This window comes from Hoplias malabaricus, chromosome 3 (assembly GCF_029633855.1).
Source record: "Hoplias malabaricus isolate fHopMal1 chromosome 3, fHopMal1.hap1, whole genome shotgun sequence".
Lineage (NCBI taxonomy): Eukaryota > Metazoa > Chordata > Actinopteri > Characiformes > Erythrinidae > Hoplias > Hoplias malabaricus.
In genome coordinates this window covers 53,294,513-53,308,816 of record NC_089802.1, presented here as the reverse complement: position 1 = coordinate 53,308,816, position 14,304 = coordinate 53,294,513, and the positions used below count along the sequence as shown (strand labels likewise).

The window sequence follows — 14,304 nt, the reverse complement described above, 5'->3', positions numbered from 1 at the left end:
TCTGTGATAAGTGAATGGTGATTTTTTTTTTTTTAATTATTATTCCTTGGTACCTGAAGAACAAAGGCAAATATTTCTGGCAGGGAAATGCTACCAGACAAAATAATAATACCCTTCCAACCATGTCGAAAGAGCCAGGCTGCTTACTTTAAGGGTTTCAGAGTATCTGTTGTAGCATTGTTATGGCAATGTTTCACTTTTCATGTCTTTCCTAACCTACTGGAGAGGTCTTTTTTTGAGCAGTTGCTTATTTTGTTCCTTTATTCTCTGGAAACCAACATTGGTTTGTAGAGGCTGTACCTTGAAGTATTTGTTCGATCTGTTCTTCGGCGTCCATGTCCATTTTCGTAGAATTAAGTCCTCTGCATGGTGGAAGAGGAGCTGGGGTTGCTAAAGATAGAGGTAGCCTACCCAGTAGACAACGTTGAACAATAGGAAAGAGGTGGGAAAGAAGACACGAGAGTATGCGTCTAGTTCTAGGATGTCTATGTGGACTCTGCCCCGTCTCCACGCCCCTCCTTTGCACTCCTCGTAGCAGCAGAAGAAGCTCTGGCAGTCTTTTCCATCCAGGCACTCGTATATGCAGGCATCGTCAAACTCCTGCCAGTACATGGAGTTGTTGAGTGCGATGACTGTAGGAGGAGGTCCCACATCCAGCACCGAGTAGTTCTGTAACACAATCACAGTGCTGAGGTACAACACTTGGCAGACTCGCATATGCTCTGCCTCAAAAACATATGCTATATCTTCTCACACAAGCCGGATAGAGTTGTGACTTGTTCACGGCTACTCGGGAAATGATTTTCTGCTGCTGAGAAACATGCTTTGCATCTGAACCAGTTCACGCTGATGCCGTCTGTCATTCAAAAGAATGAGCTCATTGATTTAACATGCACTTCCCCTCCAGAGACTGAGCTCCAGCCGCCATCTATCTCTCTGCTATTACGAACATTACAGAGTGCTCAACACTTTGGTAAATGACAGTTTCCCAATGCATGTCTTCATTGCTTATCACACCATTACGACACACAAGCACAAATATATGGTGAAAGTGATTATTCAAAGGAGATTTCGTTTAGGGCTATATTTGTTTAGTAGAAAATTGCCATGGTTATTATTTGTATCTCAGCAGGGATCAGATCTAATCAGAATGACTGATTGGAGAGAAAATGTGGACATCTCACCTGCTGTGCCTGCTACTATAGAAATAGAACGTACGTTGTGAATCAAACTAGCAATAATTTAGAAACAAATTATGCCATAAGACCAGTGCTTCATCCAACTGCATATTTGATCTTCGGTAACCCTTAATTGTCAGATATGGGTGTAAGTACATTTAGTCATTTGCATGTATTTAATACTGATAGAGTAAAATCCGCTTGATTTTTTTTTTTTAAATTAAATTTTATTTTTATTTATTAATTTTTTTCCTCCCCCAATATAGGACACTCTCCACATTTCTCTAAATACACAATAACTTGGATACTCTTTTAGACAGAATCAATATTCTTAGTAAATTAAGTCTGCAGTTATGAACCGATCAATACTGTGCCTTTTTGGTGTGGCACTGGCTTAGATTTTTGTGGCATCAAGCAGCTCAGTATAACCACTCTGTTTAAACATTTAATATAACTGAGCAGTGAAGGATGTACTGATGGATCAGAACGCACAATGCCATCTAGTTAAAAGTATGCAATTTTATATGCAATCAAAAAAACTTTATCATGCATTAATGAATATTGGGAACAGAGGGGTTTTTTTTATTAGAACAATAATGACAGGAAATTTCATCATTGGTTATCAGATATGATTTCAGTCAGTGAAGCACTTGTTTAATGTAAATCTGAAATAGAACTATAAAATTATACCAGCTTATATGATTGGTTATCAAAAAGATTGGCTCCTTAACATTTATATTGGCCACACAATATGAACCATAGTGTAAATATTTATACTAGGAATATTACAGGGCAAATCTAAGCCTGTCTGGCAGCCTGGCAGAGTTTTGAGGGACAGGCCTTAAATTATTGCTTTTTTTTTCCTCCCTTACAGAGGAGATTAGTTAAAGGCCAGAATCTCCATCATGGCATCTCTGAGTGATTTGAGTTCTCCAGGGACCTCCAAGCTCCACATGCCAGCTGCTGTAATCCACCTCTGCTCTAATTGAGGGGAGAGAGACAAATGTGAGGTCAGCCCTTAGCCCTTACTTTCACAGCTCTTCCAGAAGCCACACAGCAGTGTCAAAATGTCACCCAAGTTCACGTTGTGTCATTTTTGTTGAAATGGTACAAGCTTAATCCTGCTTTCAGGTGCCATTTTAGCCCAGAGAGCAGCAAAAGACTATTGTATAACTCATAGTGTACTATTTGCAAAAGTAAATGGAAATGGGCCTGAGGTGCTGATTTGAAGTGGGCTTATGAGCGCTGGGACTCATTATGTACTTTACTGTGACTTACTGAAGAGTGCTCGCAATAATTCAGGACGTGAACACACCTGCTGACTAACCGTGACGTAGTTCTAGAAGAACACAAATGAACTGTATAAAGAGCCTGATTGCAAGCAATGCTGACTATTCCAGGTAAAATACCCAGTCCGTAACATCCTAGAAGGACATCGTGCTTTAGTAGAAATCTCTTACCGATCTCTTGGTTTTGTTACAGCTGGGTCTGCGAGCGCTGTATGAGTAATAGTTGAGTGTTGCGTACTCCATGAGCGCCGCAAACACAAACAGGAAACAGACTGTGACAAAGAGATCCATAGCTGTGACGTATGACACTCTGGGCAGTGATGTCCTGGCCACTGTGCTGAGTGTGGTCATAGTCAACACTGTGGTTATTCCTGCAGGACAGAGAAAAAGTATTAGATGTTGTTTCCAGAGATTGAAATTAATACTATGCACAATGCAGCAATAGGACTGTCACAATTATTATTTGATCCCATTGGCATTAATAAAAAAATGCCTGTAAATATTCAGATTTTCTGGCATGTGTTGATTTCAAAGCAATGCAAATGTGATGCTTTTTAACTGGTGGTAGCACAAAAGCCAACAATAGGAAGCAAATCTGTCTAGTGCTTTAATATACATAGAGGGCAGTAGGGAGTAATGTTTGTTTATTTGAGCTCAAGCTATTAGTTGGAGGCTACAACCGGTACATGGCATGTGACAAAGGTGAACTAAATAAATACTTATTTTGTATCATTTAGTATGCATATTTTGATATACACACAAATCCTGAAGTACTTTCAAATTGTGGAAAAATGATTGAACAACAGTTATTTTGACTAATTCCAACAAGTTATATGAACAGGACACATCCACAAAGCATCCATAAAAGCATTTCTGTCCCACTACAGAGACATCAGCACTGCTCAAAGTTGTTGTTGTTGTTGTTATTATTATTGTTGAAGAACGGACGCCGCCAGCACCTTGACTGTCAAACACATTTTGTGTGCATATAGATCTTGTAATGATGTACGGTTGCACCTCTGTGACTGAGTTAGTATTTTGTCCCTTCATTTGACACCTTTTCTTTAGCCACTGATATAAATGCAAAATCTTCAAATTGAAAAATCCCACCCACACAGCCAGACTAAGACTTCCACATTCACACTCGGAGGCTCAGGCTTCCTTCGACATTATAGAGTTGCCTCCAAAACCCCACTGCCTGTGCCACTGTTTTCCAGAGGTTTCTATGGAAACAAGCGAGCCACATCTATTTCGGGCGGATGTTTCTCACTCCCTTCCTATCCGCTCTGCCACCGCTGGCCACAGTCATTATCTCAACATGTTAGACTGCCTTTCCTTCGTACACCAGCGCTTAGTCAAAGGACTGTTTGAGTTTAGAGCTCGCTGGAATACAGCAGATCCAAACTGCCACACTAACCCACTCCAGCTCTCTGCTCTACTGCTACTGCAGGATGTGGAAAGGGAGGAGGTGGGGGGGGGGGTGTGATCACGATTCCATTGTCTCAGTGTTGAACTAAGCTGGCAGCTCACAGATACACAGCAACATTGCATTTTCAGTGTCTGCTTTTTAGTTTCAACAATAACAATAGCAATAGCTGTAGCCAGTATGAGCCAGATAGTGGGAGAGTTATAAATGTTATTTATTTATTTATGTTTTTATTTATTTTTCTTCCCCGTACATATTATTTTCTAAAATGAATATGTCATAATATTGGCATACGGGCACGTCTCAGTGGAGCCATGTGCTAGCCTTCAGTCTCCCATAAACACATAATGCAACCAAGCTCGGAGAGTGAAGTACTAGCTGGCAGTGACAAACAATTTTGTTATTTATTAATTTTATTTATTTATTTTTTTTTTAAATCTCCCACTAATTAAATCTAGCTAGCTATTAAATCCACTAGGTTTACCTCAGGCTAAATTTCCCTCTTCAAGTCCAGACCGTGATCTGTTGCTTGTTTGGTATGATATTTCCATGGCTGTGACAGTAAGCTCTCTCTCTCTCTCTCTCTCTCTCTCTATATATATATATATATATATATATATATATCTCCTCCGTCTGTCTTTCTGGACTCCAGCGATCGAAGTGGATGCCTGTAAAACAAATCTCTAGTTTTTGAGCCCATTTTCTTTTGTCTCAGCCGAAAGCATAATGACTGCTTTTGTCAGACAGATTAATTGCATTCATTTTTCTTTCCATCCTGAACTGACTTGCCTGCTGTTGTTCTTTCCCAATACAGGAAACACCAGTCTTTTCCTTTCTTATTTCACCCTCACTGCATTATCCTTTCTTGTGTATGAGCTGCAGGATAAAACCGATGGGCTTTGTCTACCGGCGATCCCGTTGTTATCTTGAAAAAACACAAGGGGCCTTCTCTGTCAGATCTGTTTACCAGTGGACCTGTTCAGAACGGGGTTAGGAAGGTCAGCAGCCAATTCCGAGAAATGGACGAATGTGAGATTTATGGATTATCGCACATTTCCGATTTTCACAGATTAAAAGGACGGGTCTTGTTGACTGAGTTGTTGGTGGCTGAGTAGGAATGAGGTTTATTTTCTGGGTTGTGACAGAGATGATATAAAAGGGCACTTAGTCTAGCTACTAACTGAACTGGCTGTTTAACCCTCTATTATTTTGAGTACAAAAGACCATCCCCTCATTGTGTTTGATGTCAGATGCTGCTTACAAAGCTAATCATTATCAGTGCAGCCAAATAATGCTTTTTGCATTCTACATATGTGAGAGCAAAGTGCCGCCTAAATCTATCCTTGAGTCCATGTATTGTTACAGACTGAGTATGTAGTACAAACACTAAAAACAGCTTAAAGAACTGTGCAAGGGGGTCCAGCTTCCTACGAATGCCAACGGCTCCAACTATATCATATATTATTGATGTTCATCTCTAAACATGCCTTTTCCCTTATAGTGTTCACGCACTGGAGTAAATGTAAGTAGAATCTCAGGTAATTGTCTTGCACACAAATGCACACATTTAAGGACTTTACAAAGGTAGGAACAAAACCACAGCAAACAATGTGACCAACACCAAAACAAATCTCAAAAATGAACCAATAATACAAGGAATCAAACGGGGGATAGAGGATAAGAATAACTGAAAGAAATTACCTTGAACAAACAGTGAGCAGGGCTGCACATGCTTATTGAAAGCAGGAAGCATTAAAGAAATGCGAAAAGCCAATAGAAAAGAAACCAAAACAATACAACTTCACAAAAGCAAAGAACAGATCAGCAACAAAGACATAAAACATCAAAGGCCAGCATTCATGAAGGACGACAGAATAATGGTAGAACAAGGATAGCTTTGCTTCTAATTATGAATTTTTCTGATAGATTCAGTTTTAGCTTAAAAAATGTACTTAAACTTAATGTTAAAGTACTAAACCAGGAGCTGTCAAAATAGCGGATTTTATGGTAATGTGAAAATGTCTGAGACCACCACTGGTTGAATTAATTTCTACACAAATTGCCCCCAAGTACAAATTATTCATTTTCAGGAGAGATTTCTGAAGAAACTAACTTTAACTACAGGGATATATAGGATGGGGGACAGTCAAAGAACATGAGTGGACTCGTAGCAGCCATGCAAGGCGTATCCCTGTCAGATAACCAGTTAATATTTTTATCTGTTAAGATGGAGAAGAAAATCAAGCTGTATGTTTTCCTCATATTTGAGACAAATCCACAGTGTTTGTCTATCTCTCCACTGTGAGAACACTGCTACTCGACACTGGGTCTGAGAGAATGTGTAACTGTCAAGTATCAGGTACTGAGCAAAGGAAACAGACACAGTGGGGTCCTGATGTTCTCAGAACAATGAACCGGTCTCTTTACAACTTCATCAACATCAGTTACTGTGTTTGGGTTTTTTATTGGATCATGAGAAGTAGAAGAATACAACCTGTTTCTGAGCTCAGGAAATGCGGATACCTATCCCAGCTGATATCTTTTTAAAAACCGTATACAAGTCTCCAGAAATGAATACAGTCTGGATAGAAGGCAAGTGAGTAGCACACAACACATTATTTTATTATTGTTGTATTTAGTTGCAATCTTCTATTAGACGTTTCCTCCTTATTATTCCCCTGCTGATGAATAAAATCTCACTTTCGCACAGTATTGAATGGACTTAAGCTAGGGCTAAGGTCATTAAAAAAAGCACAAAGGGAAGGTATATTCCTGGTTGATGCATTTAAAATAGTCATAGCATATATATCTCATATATAATGAAATATCTTTTTTTAATTAAAATCACAGCTTTAAGAGATATGTATGAAAGGGACGACATAAAATCATATTTAGAGACGTTCATTATAATAAATGGCATCATTTGCTATAAGCCTGTTTGAAATCCAGTGCATGAGAATGTGGAGTCTGCCAACAAATAATGGCCACAGTGAGCCACACGGCAGTGTGAAATGGGACTTAAATATCTGAAGAATGTGGTTTTGTTGCTTGGCTGTACCTAGAGCTGTTCTGGCTGGTGTTGCATCTTTTTTAATCCAGAAGGAAACCCAGGAGAGGACCACGGTCAGGATGCAGGGGATGTAGGTCTGAATGGTGAAGTAGCCCATTCTTCTGCTCAGGTCAAAATAAACCGTCATCACCACATAGTCACCTAGTGGAGGAATCAGAGCAGTGTGGTTACTACTGAAATGCATATGAGAACAGACTGATAAAAGCAAAGCGGCGAGCTTCAGTGTATCCATATGTATAAAAGTTTTCCACACAATTACTAGCTAAGGTAATTAAAATGTTATAATGTTTGTAGACACCCCCCCTCGGCCAGTGTTTCTCTAGCCTGGGCCTGGTTATCTAAATTTCATGGGCAGCTGCTTCAGAGTGTTCCATTCTATTGACAGTGCTTATGGAGATTATACAACCCATCTGTGGGACAGGTAAATGCCTGTGATTTCCACTACCCAAATGTTCACCCACTGCTATCTCTCTCTAGCAGAGGTTTCAAAAATCTTCTACATATATTGTGTAATATACAGAGGGAAATATATTGTACATATTTTAATTAGGTCTATTTTTAAAAAAGTAATGTGTTACTGCTTTAGAGCACAGCCTCTTGAAAAACAGTGGACATTATTCATTAAACTATTCATTAAATAAAAATAAGCGCAAATTAGATATTTGTGCTTAGTTTTATAATAAACAAACCATTCCTCTTGTTCATCAGTCTTTTGTACAACATGGCAACAGTTGGTAGTTTGAGTGCCGTTGAATAGTCCAGTTCAGTGTGTGAAATCCAGCATTAAGTTAGCGTTTACACACACACTCGCAAAAAACGTGATTGTTGGTTGTACATTAAATATGAAATTCATGAATATGAAAACAGTCCATGAAATTTGCATATGCTCATTTTACAAACAATTTTCAACTTTGATGAATAAAGGCCAACTTGGTAATTTATGCGCTGTCAGAAATAATGTCACAGTGGTTGTACCCTGAAGGCCACATATTAAATACCTTTAATAAGGGAACATAATTGTACCTTATTCTAATTTTACATTGTAAAATTTTGCTGATTTCATACCCCCAGTTTCATCTCCAGGACTTATGTTATGTTATTTTATTTTACAAAGTTCTATCATGAAATCATACCAATATTCACCTGTCCTTCTGGAGAAGAAAAAGTAATGTGCTTTTTAAGTAAAAAACTGGATGTTAAAACCACTGTTGTACCTTTTAAAATGTACATTTACACTTTTTGGACCTTTAGTGATCAATAATATACCTCTACCGTACCTTTTTTCTTAGAGTGTACTAAGCCATCTGGAGGAGAGTTTCAGGAGACAATAGGGTGCATTCTGCCCATTACGGTCTAAACTGGCACCCACACTTACCATTTTGTGGGCCATGTACATGGAAATATGCAAAATGTGTTTCTCTCCTCATCCATATGCATCTGAGGAAGGACTGTACAGAACATTCTGCTCTATTTACTAAAGTTTGGGCATCTAGAGGCATCCGTTTTTTTGTTTATTTTTCTCAGCCATTTAAAACCAGGCGAAAATTAGCTCCAGTGTCTCAAAGGCATGTTGTTGGGAGAATTCCTTCAGCAATGGCAACTTACTAGTGGCTAGATGGAGGCCCAGGACTCCAATGTACACTACCCTGAATGATCACTGGATTAGTAATCACCTACCTTGTCCATTTTATCAGCTCCACTGGCCATACAGGAGCACTTTGTAGATTCACAATTCAGACTATAATCCACCTGTTTCTCTGCATGCTATATCTTCACTTCACCCTGCCCTTCAACTATCAGAGCAGGTAAGATATGTGTAGTGAGTCATGCTCAGTGCTTCAGTGACCCTGACATGGTGTGTTGTGCTGGTACCAGTGGATCAGGCACAGCAGTGCTGCTGGAGATTTTAAACACTGTATCCACTCACTTTCCACTTCTTTGACACACCTCGTTGGGCTACACTCTGATTGTAGAACTACACATGGCTCCTGTGTGGTTAGTGGGACTTATAAAATTGATGAGTGTAGATACAATGTAGGTGTTCCTTATCCAGTCATCAGTGTTTAAATACACTCCTTATAATTAGTGAATTATAAGCTTGGTGTTTGTGATACAGACCCAATCTCCTGACATCAGTACGTGACCTCAAAGACACATTGGATGAGCAGTCTACAAATGACTGGCCGTGTCGTGCACATACGAGTCGGTGCAGTGCGTAATGTCTCTACCCTAAGCAGAAATATGCTCCTTATGTTTCAGTGGGAAAGAATTTCACTTATTAGCCGCACTAGCTGTTTGTCTCTGACCTTTCATTTTCTCTTTTGTACAGACCTGACGGCTCCATTATTTCTTGGTCTTTTAAATCCTGCACTATGCTGACAATGTGCAGTCAGTAAGTGGTGTTGTGTAGTTTTTTTGTGATTAGTTTTGGCCTCCGAGGCATTGAGTGAATATTAGAGTCATATGAAAGCACATTTTGTACTGTGCCTGTGTGCTTATACATATATTGGCTCCAATAATCTTTGAAAACACCAAAAACTTAAGTGTTACTCATCTCTTTCATCTTTTTTTTTCGTTTTTGTAAAATATTAATTATATCACTTGTTTGTCCTGTAACACCACTGTGGGATCATCACTGTTGGAACCTGTTTCTCTATTTGTGAGGTTTTACATTTATTGACATAGTATGAAAACAGCACCTGATCTTTACTCTGGCTGACCAGTTATTATTTTTTTATTTTGGGGGGGGGGTCCTGTAATATTATCTTAAATTAAAATAATGTCCCCCCCACACTTTTTTCTTTGTATGCTACCATTTTAGAGACACTAGGTTGTGTTTTGACATTGATAATAAGCTACCATTGTCCACTGAAAACACAGACCTCAGCACTCTGCAACAAAACCGTTCATGTTTATCTTAGTTTGTTACATCACTACATAATCTGGTCTACCAATATACTAAACTATGCTAATCAAAAAGTCATAGCAATGGGAAAATTATACATCAATATTTTGTGATTTTATCAGAGGATGATGTCCATCGTTGTGTTGGACATATAGGCACCTATTCAGCTTCATAGCCAGAGAAATTTTTTCTGTGAAGATGGAGCTGAAAACCTTTATGGTCTTTCAGAAGCCCTCCTTGTCACCTGGAAATGGTTTTTATAAAAGAAGGTAACAGCAAACTTGAAAATGTCATAGCACTTACTTGGGTTTAATTGCATCCTTCATGGATTTATTCCCCTCCCCCTCCATATATATATATATTTTTTTTTATATATAAAATTTCATTTCTGTGGCAGGTTGACATTTCTGTACATTTCATGACTTATTTCTCTGTCTTCAGAGAAAATATTTGAAGTGTTTTTTAAAGCTTTGTCACTACAAACTGTCTTTTGTTATGAATGTGCTGTTATGGCTGCTACTAAGAGTTTTGTTCCTGTTGGTCTGCTGTTTGTTTACTGTTAGTGTTGTAACAGTTGGTGTTATTTTCTGACCGCTGTTATGACAGCTTTTGTGATATGATTGTTGGTGATTTTTATCTGTAACTGGGCCTGATCGTATGATTGCTGTTGCCTTTTGACTGCTGTTGTAAATGTAGTTTTTTTACTGCGTTTTTTTTTTTTTCTGACAGCTGCTCTGTTATGATTGTTATAACTGCTTTATAATGGCTATTGTGTGATCAGTGGTAAAATGATAACTCTTGTTGTGTTAGAACTCCTGTTGCGCTATGACTTCATATGTTGTGACTGCTCTTCGGTTATGACAAATGTAGTATTAGGAGTGATATTGTCTGATATGTCTGTTACAGCTTTTACAGCTGTTGTTTTGACTCTTTATTTATGACTTGTGTTGACTGCTGTTATGACTGATTTGAGTGCTGGTATGATTGATATTGTAGTATGTCTACTGTCATCAGAGCTGTTGTCAATTCTTTAGTTAAGGCTCTTCTTGTATTATGACCAATGTGACAACATTTATGGCTGACTGTAACTGCGGTTATGGCTGATGTTTTATCAGTGCTGTTGTGTCAGTTCTTCTGTTATGACACCAGTTGTTGTGTTATTACTGCTGTGGCAACAACTCCTCTCTGACTGCTGTTATAACTATAGTAGCATTAGAACAGTTACATTTTTTATAATAAAATGCATAATTTCACTGTAAGCTAAAAGTCCATGAGATAAATTTGGTTTATGTGAAAATGAAGTATGTTTTAAAATCATTTGAATTCAGTGCATCTGTGTACATGGTGACCTCAGTTTATATGTGAAATGACCCTGTAATATGGTTCAAATGAACTTGACAGTTAACATTCTGCTGTTGATATTCTTCAATCAGAGTGTGTTCTAAATGGTCACTCCTTCCTTTACAAGCAGGGATCAAAAACAGGGATGGTACAAGTACAATTCATGCTCCATTAATTCTGCTGACCTTTGTGTCTATATCACACTTAGTGCTGCATTTGGCAGCCATTTTACAGCATGATGCCCTTACTGTGCCGAAAAACTCATACACAAACCCCTCTTATGGCACCTCTGTTTGAGGTGCCATAACAGCTCTGAAGGATCAGAATGTCTCACTCACATCTCAGAAGTGTTTGGCATGATATGACATGCTCACTGTAAATTGGAAATGAGGACAAGACCTGAGTATATACAAACACACAATAGAGCTGAACATCTATTGCTTGTTTTTCTTTACATTAACAATAAAAGGTGTCATCTGTTACTTTTTGCTCATTCTAATCTATAGTAACTAGTTGTGTGTTAATTTAACCCTTGTACCTTTAAATTGTTTATTTATTTTCTCATTGAGACCAATGTTGTTTAGGGTTTCCTGCAATGCTTACAGATTGACAACGTCGTCCACCCCCTCTCCCCACTGACGCAATTTGTTCAGTTTCTTCAAGGGTTCCGATATGTATGTACGTGTGGCTTTCTGCTATGTCCAGTGATCTGTGATTAATCAATCCTTTGTAGAAAACAATCAATAATAAGAGATCCTCCAAAGTTCCAAAAGTTTATTCCACTATTCTATGGCATCATAATAGGCTCTAAAGTTCTGAGAACCAAAAAACAGAATCCATAACCAATAAATGATATTTTGTAATTGAGAAAACTATCATTAATATTGATAGTTATAAAAAAAGGTTTGTAACGAGAATATTTCTTTATATAATCGTCTAATTTGAGTTTAATATTCTGCAAGAATCCGTTTTCGCTTTCATTACGCATTTTCTCAGTTGCACTTCTTCTCCAGAAGTTCCTTCACTCTCACTTTTGCCTCCAGAAGTTTCTCGCTTTTGAGGGGGCCGGGATCTAGACAGTCATTGGCAGCTAAACTTAAACCCCCTCACCCAGCAGATTCACTGAATGAGTCAACTCTACACTCAATCCATCGTGGAAGTCCCTCAAAGCGTCCAAACAACACACAGAGCACATAATTCACAAAGTATCAGTGGATTTTAATAACAATTTCTTGGGCTTTGATTCCTAACAGGAGCACACTTGGGAGCGGTTACAAGGTCGTTGTGTACCATGACCCGGTCCACAAAGGGGATCAACTTGACTAACCGTTTTTCTGTGGGAAACCCTACTGTTGAAAGAATTGAATTGAAAATTTTAGTCTATATAATTTTAATGAATTTACATAATGAGAAACTAACATAATTTGAGTTTAATATAAATGTCATTTCTGTGTGTGTGTTGCTGGAAAGTTATTGTTGCACTGACTTGAAACATGCTGTCTAATGCTGACATGGTGTCATGTGACCATTTATGTCTGTCTTTCTATCTCTATTACATGTGATGTAAGTTGTCATGACATCAAATGACTTTTTGCACCAGGATTCAAGTTAATTGTTGTCCTTCAACTGATATTAAATGGCAGTCAATTCAAACTTCTTTTTCAAATGTACAACATTAGGATATCCATAAGTGAAAAATTGCTTCTCCAAATCCCTACCCAAAATAAATAATTTCATTTGGCATTTGAGGGTGAGGATGTGTGTAATCTGTGGTGCTAGGGAACTCTGGCCATGCCCACACTGGTACTTATTAAGCCCTAAGAAAATGTCAAGACATCCTTATTTTATCAGCTGACATTTCCTCTGGCCTGAGTCCCCTGGACTGAGCTCTGTCACAATAATGGCCATTGTCAACACTAACAAATCAAATTAAAAGCGATTGTGTACATGAAATCTGAAATAAAGCACACACCAATGATGTGGTTACCTGCCGTCGTCTGGATGATGTCTGTGGTGTTCCTCAGGCCCATGAAGTCGAACTGGTAGAGCCTCCAGGATTTCTGATCGGCCGCCTCCACTGAATTCTTTCTCCACTTGTAAATCATTTCGTCTCGTGGGTATCCATCTGTAAGTACCATAGAGCACAAGGCAATGACCTCTAAGGCCTTACACAGTGGTGATGGATGTCTGAGTGCAACTAAGCTTTGGGGCTTGCTCACTGACGTTAGTTTGTGACCAGGAACCTGCTAATAAAAAGCCACTCTGCAGCCAAATTAAGACCGAGAACGCGAGGAGAAAGCCAGTAAATGAGCGGTTGGGTTCTATATTGCTCAGCGTCAATCTTGATGCTGGAACTGACCTTTAGGTACACGTCTTTTTCACACACAGCCATGTGTTCTAGGACAATGGCCATGAAAAGCCCCAGAGAGAACTGTCCCATAAGACTCAGGATTCTAATCTCAAATCAATTTCTTGAAGATGGCTTGGTGGGTAATATATGAAATTGGAGGGTTTTTTTTCTTATCTCTATTGCAGAGACCTCAAAATATCAAGGCAACATGATGCATAACGACTGCTTTTGCAAAAATAACACTGTTGGTTTAACTAGGGCTGGACAATAATTCAGTATCAATATATATGGCAATATAAAATATTTCAATATCAATTCTATGATTTTAAAACACATTTTAAACATTTCATTATACATTATTTACAACATCTGTCACTGACTAAAATTTCATTACAGGGCACTGTTGTTAGTTCAGTGCACTCAGTTAAAAATGTAGTTCAAATGTATTAACATTGACAAAGTCAATACAGGTTTATATTTGGTGGTCTCATCATGTTTCTTGTTTTCTTGTTTTTCCATTTAATACTGTTCATATCACTATCAGAAATATATTGTATCTAACCAAAATTAAGAAATATATCATGACATAAATGTTGGCCATATTGTCCAGCCCTAGGTTTGATGTAGCCCACAGTACATAAACTGCATTTGTCAGTCTTATACTGAATAATTCCCAGTCAAATTATTTTACATAAGAAACTGATTTTCAGTATATGTACCCAGGTATTTTTTTTCATACAGCAAG

General features: G+C 38.3%; 1 protein-coding gene across 1 annotated transcript in view; it reads right to left on the bottom strand.

Moving 5' to 3' along the window:
• Positions 1 to 302: 302 nt before the first annotated feature.
• LOC136691657 (gamma-aminobutyric acid receptor subunit gamma-3) overlaps positions 303 to 14,304 on the bottom strand; it is a 146,032-nt gene continuing 132,030 nt past the window's right edge. The window contains exons 6-9 of the mRNA XM_066664330.1: positions 13,197 to 13,334; positions 6,952 to 7,104; positions 2,639 to 2,838; positions 303 to 669 (exon numbers count right to left, since the gene is read on the bottom strand). Coding sequence (XP_066520427.1) covers positions 391 to 669; positions 2,639 to 2,838; positions 6,952 to 7,104; positions 13,197 to 13,334 — 770 coding nt within the window. The 3' untranslated portion in view covers positions 303 to 390. The remainder of the gene's footprint in view (positions 670 to 2,638; positions 2,839 to 6,951; positions 7,105 to 13,196; positions 13,335 to 14,304) is intronic.